General features: G+C 32.4%; 1 protein-coding gene across 2 annotated transcripts; it reads right to left on the bottom strand.

Annotated features, from left to right (window-relative positions):
- Positions 1–366: 366 nt before the first annotated feature.
- On the bottom strand, positions 367–8,059 carry LOC117155477 (uncharacterized). Of its 2 annotated transcripts, XR_013059670.1 has the most exons (15): positions 7,925–8,059; positions 7,138–7,523; positions 6,872–7,064; positions 6,601–6,790; positions 6,267–6,513; positions 6,079–6,193; positions 5,643–5,953; positions 5,352–5,562; positions 4,767–5,293; positions 4,543–4,697; positions 4,191–4,469; positions 3,875–4,110; positions 3,669–3,798; positions 3,324–3,591; positions 367–3,222 (listed from the first exon to the last, which is right to left on the bottom strand). XR_013059670.1 is itself a non-coding variant. In XM_033331493.2 (14 exons), exons 1-14 carry the CDS (start codon positions 7,949–7,951, stop codon positions 3,479–3,481), a joined length of 3,120 nt encoding a protein of 1,039 aa, XP_033187384.1. In that variant the 5' UTR covers positions 7,952–8,059; the 3' UTR covers positions 367–3,478. The 2 variants fall into 2 exon arrangements, 1 of the variants encoding a protein (XP_033187384.1); XM_033331493.2 differs by having other exon boundaries at positions 367–3,591.
- Between the last annotated feature and the right edge of the window lies 1 nt (position 8,060).

The raw sequence follows: 8,060 nt of genomic DNA, 5'->3' as shown, positions 1-8,060 counted from the left end.
TTCTTTGTTTTATCCTATTAAATTATTAAGATAAGGACAACTGTGCTTTAATCTATGAAATTATTCATTAATTACTGAATTACATTTCCTGAAATAAATCCGTATGATAAAAAATGTATCTCTCAAGCAATTCTCATTTATTGTTTAATTGATTAGTTGTTTGTTGCAAAGAATTGAGGCAAAAAGTGATCTTTTGGATTAGATGAACGTGACAGAATAAACGGTTATAAGCATTAAAAGAAAGAAACAATAATATATAAGATGGATTTTTATAAAGCTGAAGATGTTTGAAATATTGAACTTTTATATTGCAGAGAGAACAGAAAAGACGTGGATCTACAAAATGAAAAGAAAATTGTATAAAAATAAAACATAATGTCGTTTATTGATTACAAATGATCGCGTAATACAGAATGCACGATATCAGAGACAGTCGTTTAATTGTAGCACAATTTTAATATAATATTACGGTATGAAATTCCCAGAATTCATAATATACATACCGATTAATGTATTAAAAAATATTTGTCAATATGTACAACGCACATGATTTTTCACATTTTTCAAGAGAAAAATAACGTATTATTTGATCTTTGCGTGACTCGCAAAAGACGACGTACAAACTGGATTGACTATTTCACCCTAAGTTTTCCACATTTTCGTACCACCGCATTGGTACAAGTACTCGTCTGTGGTATCACGCACACTTGGACATTCACCTGTTTAAACAATCATCGCAATCGATATATATATATACAATAAAAATACATACATATTCCGTGCACGATATGATTTGAAAACTCTTTGATCGGTCGAAATGGACACAGCATTATCTGTTGCGCCTCTATTTTTTGTTACAATATTGATAGTGATAAATGCAAATATTACGGGAATTCTTAAGTACAAAATTAACAGTGCATACATACAGGGTGTCTTAATAATCATGATACAATCAGCAAGGTACTGATGTATGTAAAAATTAACTGAAAATGTAGAATAAAATTGCTACATCTTTTTAAATTAAATTAATTAAATTTTTACATTTTTATCTCTAATAAAGTTTCAGTATTATGAACTGCAAATTATATACATTTTACAATATAAATTTTAATACATTACCAGTGTCATGAATACTGAGACACCCTATATATCGATGTACACATAAAAGAAATCATTCGATTTTTGTTAATTGATAGTTCAATCATGGTCTCGATCAATCATTTGGATCGTTAATGATGCTTCACCGTAACTACTTATGTCATCTTTTACAAGCTCTACTTTCATATTTCCGTGTGTCAATGTGTTTAGGCAGTTTAGGCTTTTACTACAAATATCTAAGAAAATATCTAAACTTTTCTTCTCTTTTTGTTAATCTGTACTATTATATTAAAAATTTTGTCAGGCAATGTAAGTCCGTTTTTTGTATTTACAACAGGACATTTATAATACGGTACTGTTTATTACTTTCGTACTAGTTCTTTTTGTTAATTAAAAACGCTCGCGCTTTATACGATAAAATGCAATTGAACGCAATTGAATTATTAGTTGAGCTGATTTCTCTTTATAAACATATACATATTTCTACAAAAAAACATCAAACGCTTGTATAACGTACCTAATCTTAAAATTCCAAACTGAAAAATTCGAGAAACGGAATCCGCTCGATGTACTTATATATCGCTTCACAGTTTAAATAAAGGTACTACAAATGGAAGACCTTAGATAAACTTATTAAAAATAATAAATGCAAAGATTCTGTGCAATATTTATCTTATATCAATAACCTAATATTCTTTCCTCCATAAGATATAGAGAGCATGTCACTAGTAATTTATCTACTTCTCTATAGATAATAAATTTATAAACTGTAAATGTTCATACAGTTAATTAATCGACTATGCATTCATTGGTTAATGTCCTTTATATGGTCCACTTAAGACTCGTCTCAATAAGTAAAATAATAAAAACTGCCTTGCTACATCCTCTATTAAAATGACTATTACGATTCCAATGGACAACATTAATTAAATCATTGTACAGTGTTGACTCAATGTAAAGTAAACGAAAATATAGACTTCTTTTTCCTTTATGCTAACTAAATTTCAAACATGATAGCATGATCATATTTAAAAAACTACGACATTTTTTATTCATACAATTTGTACTTTTCCTAATTGATGAAAAATTGATTACATTGCAAAATAGAGAAAGCTTTATTATATTATAAATATCGCTGATTATTAAAAATATGCAAGTAACAGCAGTAAGCTGGCGGGTCACAGGAATTTATTTTAGGAATTAAATTTACGAGTCTATGGAGCATCCTTACATTACAATAAAATCGATAATGCAAGCATTATCGTGTCTTTTTTTTTAATGAGGTATCAATTACGTCAGCAATTCACTATATGAATATCTATGTTTCATCTACAAACCATTTTTTGTACCAGACACATTTACGCATTGACCACAGTGTCAGGAGCATATATGTGCATGCAATTATGACATTGAAGCAAAAATAAAGGTATGTATATTCCCTTAACCCTAAGACACCTATGGGAGGGTCAGAAAATGTCCACAAGACTCTTTAACTTTTCTTTAACACTCTTTAACAAAACTTTAACTTTTCCTACAACAAATTTTTTCTAAGAGGCCAGTAATCTAATTTCTCTTGAGTGTATTTGTGATATAACTAATTGACCAGTGACAAAATTTACTCTCAAGCTGTATGTAACACTATTATAAATTACATATAAATCTTAAGAGGTAGTTACATGTGTTTCGATGTCAGTGACAGCTCATGTGTTTATTATTATGTCATGTTATCTGAACTGGTTTATTCGTAGTTTATATAAAGACCATAGAATCGAAATATTATAAAAAATATTATAAAAATGTCATGTGTTGCAACAAGATAGTTGCAAAGAACAAAAGGTATTATTGAAAATAGCTAAATTCGATCATTTGCTCAAAGTGTAAATAAGTGTGTCTTTTAATGAATAAAACAAGAAAAACAGGATTCATCGCTCCTTTTTTATATAGACAGAAAATGACCCGCTTTTGGACTGATTTTATATCTTTTAACACCTTAGGCGTCCTAGGATTAATGTAAGATATCTAGTTATACTTACTGAATAATATAAACTTTTAAGCCTAATATTATTGCTCTCTTACCCATTGTTTAAATACATATTATCATACTCCTCTTGGCAGTTCGCAATTCTATCGAAATGTTAATAGTAAAAATGGGGGTATTGTCATTATTACTTGTTAAGAGGTTGACAATTGCAGATGAACGATTGTTAAGGACTGATTTCCCATACCTGATAAATTGGCTCTCTTACATATAGAAGCATTATGTCAAAATTGAAAACAACCAACAGCTTGTCCAAATTAATCTTGCTGCATCAATATTTCCGTGCATTGAATCGACGTTTAAATTTTGAAACGCTTGATGATCTAAGCGTGATGCCTGCTGTCAGTAAAACTCCGAATCTGAACTGTGTTGTGAATCACCACTTCTGCCATTTAAATATACTTCTGATGTTTGTTGAATTGACGGTGAATGTTGTGTAGCTTCCCAATTTTGACCTATGGTAATGATTGACTAATAACTTATGACAAATCCTGGACTAAAAATTGAGAATTAGGAAGATTAATATACGCACCATGTGCAGCAAGAATGGTGGCTAAACATCGTGCTACAGCCGGATTCGGAGCACAAGCTAATGCAGGTGTGAGTCCTTCTGCATCGACAGCAACGACACTTGCACCCGATTGCAATAAACGTCGTGTTACCTATGGAAAATAAATTCCTATGAGTGTTCTTACAATTCTAAAACAATTACTTAAATACAATGAGTCATTTCCTTACCGTTACGAGGCCGTTTCTTGCTGCTAGATGTAATGGTGTTCTTCGCTGCTTATTGGCCATGTTAATAATGCTTTGTTGTTGCTGTGATGTATTTTCACCATTAGCATTAAGTGAATTGATCAAATTTAGTAAGAGTGAAGCAGCAACAGAATGTCGTCTTTGACAAGCTAAGTGAAGAGCTGTGTTTTTGTTACAATCAACAGCACGCACATCAGCTTTCCATTCAAGCAATAATTCTATCAATAGAAATAATTATGAACATGAAGAAGAAACACCAAATAAGTACCAAATATTTACATAATTAAATAAAATATACCAATAGCAGCACATTGACCCGTAATTGCAGCACAAAGTAGTGGCGTTCGACCTGAATAATCTGGAGTTTCGAGCCCAGCTAATTCAGGTCCAACAGAACTTAAAATCAGTTTTGCACATTCTACAGATCCTGAACTAGCTGCAATATGCAAAGGCAACCGACCACCTGGAACATCTCTCGGAGCAGCGACAGTCTTTCCCCCAAATTTATTTATTAATAATTCTAAACAATGTGCTGATCCCTGATAAACTGCACAATGAACAGCCGAAAATGGACTGCCTGTTTATAAAACAAAATAATTTAGATTCAAAACCAAGAATACTCGTTTACCTAACATCGAGAAAATACCTACCCTCTAATGAGTCAATTACATTTTGTTCTAACAGATATTCCACACAATTCGAGTTTCCATTGTAACAGGCCCAATGAAGGACTGTACATCCTTGATCATCTTTTAAAGTGGCAGCAGCAGGATTAGCTTTGACAAGAGAAGCCAATGCTTTTACTCTACAAAAAAATAAATTTTGAGTATATAAAAATACTGACAAATCTTTTAATTAGATAAAAGGAACCAACCTTCCACATGCGGCGGCTAAATGTAATGGCGTTTTACCATTTGTATCTTGTATCGCTACTTGTGCACCATGTGATAATAATAGCTCCACTAACTGATGATCACGTTCCTTAACCACTGCTCGAAATAATGGTGTATGCTTGTTTATGTCTAGTAAATTACAATCAGCTTTGTATTTTAAAAGTAACTGGGCGCATTCTGGATTGCTATTTGCCACTGCTAGTGTTAAAGGAGTTCGCTGCTTAATATCGTAACAATTAACTACATTTGAATCTCCTGCATTCTCCAATAGAAGTTCTAGACAATTAACATGACCTGCTGCTGCTGCGCAATGTACTGGAGTACGCCTTGTAATAGAATCTTGGACCCATACGCAAGCTCCATAAAACACGCATAAAAGTTGAACGCATGTTTGGTGTCCTTTATAGGCAGCTAGATCCAGTGGCGTTTTACCAGTATCTTCTTTAATGTTAGTATTGGGAAATAATGGTAGTAGTAAGCTTAAAATTTCAATATGTCCATGGTATGCCTATAAATGTAAATAATTATATCTTCAGTTACTGAACTATTAATTTCTTTAGACTTACAGCAAGATGTAAGGGTGTTAATGCAGGTAATGGAGGTTCTGACTTTCCTGTAGAATTAGATGACGCTATTAGATTCCCTTGTGGACAAGCTTCTAATAAAGCTACTAAAGCTGGCTGATTTCCTCCAGCTACAGCGTAATGAATAGCAGTAAAGCCTCGTTTATCGCACAAACGCGGATCTGCTCTGTGCTTTAATAAATACTGTACGCATCTAAGTAGAGATAATATAAATTAAATTTTTAGAGAAATTCTTGTACAGAGTAAACTACACATAAATAATCTAATACTTACTGAGCACCAGAATCTCTGGGATTTGATGCTGCAGCTAAATGCAAAGGAGTTGCACCGTCTACGTCTTGTGCATTAGAATCACTTCCAAATCCAACCAAAGTAAAAACACAAAGATAATGACCTTGACTAGCAGCATGATGAAGTGCTAACCTGCTATAATTATCAGTTAATCGAAAATTAGCTCCATTGGATAACAATAAATCTAAACAGTCAACAGATCCCTTGAATGCTGCTAAATGCAGTGGTGTTCTACCACGAATATCTCTTGAATCTATACGTCGGCTATCAACTTGTAGTAGTTTTCTACAGACCTGTAAATGTCATTAAAAAATTAATTTAACAGAAATGTTAGTATATATATATATATATATATATATATATATATATATAAATATATATATATAAATGTAAATATATACATATATAAACACGTTACCTCGATATGACCTGCCAAGCAACTAAGATGCAATGCGGTACGCTGTTCAGCATTGCGTGCTGCTGGGGATGCACCATACTCCAATAAAGTTGTTGTTAAACATTCATGGCCAAACCTACATGAGTTGGGATTCAGATAGATATTGAAAAAAGATCATTGAATAAAATAAAGTTGTTATTGTAATATACCAAGCGGCGACGTGTAAAGCGGTATTTCCATTTTTATCTTTAGTGTCTGGCAATGCTCCAACATCAAGTAAGCTTTTTGATCGAGTAAATCTACCATGGATTGCAGTCATATGTAGAGGTGTACGCCCATCTTCTGATTGAACATTTATTCTCAAACCAGCTTTCAAAAGTACTTCTAAACAGTGAACACCATGAGTGCTAGCAGCAGCAACGTGTAACGGCGTTTGTCCCCGATAATTTACAGCTTCTATTAAAAGAATCATCATCTATCATCAAGAATCATCAATAAAAATTGCAAACAAAATTTTTTCAACAAATTTTAAGATCATCTCACCAACGTTTGCTGCATTGGCAATTAATTCTGTAACTGCATCAGCATGACCATTTAAACATGCAATATGTAAAGGAGTATTTCCATACACATTTTTTGCTTCAATATCTGCCCCAGACTTAATTAATGTGTGCATGCATTCTACATTGCCAGATGCTGCAGCTGCATGTAATGGAGTATACAAATCTCGATCCTTCACAATATACAAGTAGATATAAATAACATTTTATAACATAAATAACAAGAATGAAAAATGTTAAAAAATTTATATTACTTTAACATCTACATCTGCTCCTTTTGCTATAAGTGCCCTCACTATTCCATCATGACCCATGTATGCTGCAAAATGTAAGGCCCTGCGATCTTGCCTATCAGAAGCATTTATTACACAACCAATTTGAGCCAAATATTCTGTCATTTCCAAATGTCCATTATAAGCTGCATGATGCAAACTTGTTCTACCACCTCTGTAAATGTTTATAGCGTACATGATTAATTTCTACTCAAATAAATTAATCAGGGAATATTAAAAATACAAACCTGTCTGCTACGTTAATGTTCATTAAATGTGGCACTATCAGCTCAACACATTGAACTGCATTATTTGCTGCTGCTACATGTAAAGGAGTTTGCCAACTACGATCCCTGATATTAACATCTGCCTTGTGGCTTAATAAAACTTCTACTACATTGGGATTCCCTGAGCAACAAGCTCTATACAAAGGAGTTAACCATTTCTTATCTTTAGCATTTACTACAGCTCCATTTAACAAAAGTGCTTCTACAATCGCTGGATCTCCCCTATATGCAGCTGCATGCAAAAGAGATCTTTGTTCCCTATCCTGCCAATTTGGATCTTCCTTTCTTGATAACAATGCTCGAACTTCGTCTACATCTCCAAAAAATATAGCTTGTAACAAAGGAGACTGCAAAGATACCAATATTTTATTCCAAAACATATTTAAATCATATATCTTTTATAACTTTAATCATATTTGTAGAATATAATATCAGTACCCTTACATTCTAAAAAATAATACAAATAGGTGAAACTAAAAAGCTTAATAAGAAATAACCAGAAAGTAATTACTATACAAAAATTTTATAATATGCAATGATGCGATAAATTTATACTAACTTAAAGTTCCTAAAGTTCGAGTTACGTGATAATGTGGAGAAATAAAATGCTAACAAAATTATTATATTGCAAAGATTTAGAAACAAATCGGATGTTTGACACATGAGTATAACCTCCAACTTTGCAATTTATCTATTCGAGAACTGTTTAGCAAAATGCATTTATTTAAAGGAATAGAGAAAGACATACCCCATCACGCAATTCCTGTACGTTCATGATTATATATAGTAAATTGTTTCAGTTTATACAAACACGGAAGTATTTATAAAAACATAGTTGTAGAACTGTAAAAAACTGACATAGTAGTGTGAGTCATACTTCACAA

The sequence above is a fragment of the Bombus vancouverensis genome, chromosome 12 (assembly GCF_051014615.1).
Source record: "Bombus vancouverensis nearcticus chromosome 12, iyBomVanc1_principal, whole genome shotgun sequence".
NCBI lineage: Eukaryota > Metazoa > Arthropoda > Insecta > Hymenoptera > Apidae > Bombus > Bombus vancouverensis.
This window is presented reverse-complemented; position numbering and strand designations above follow the sequence as displayed.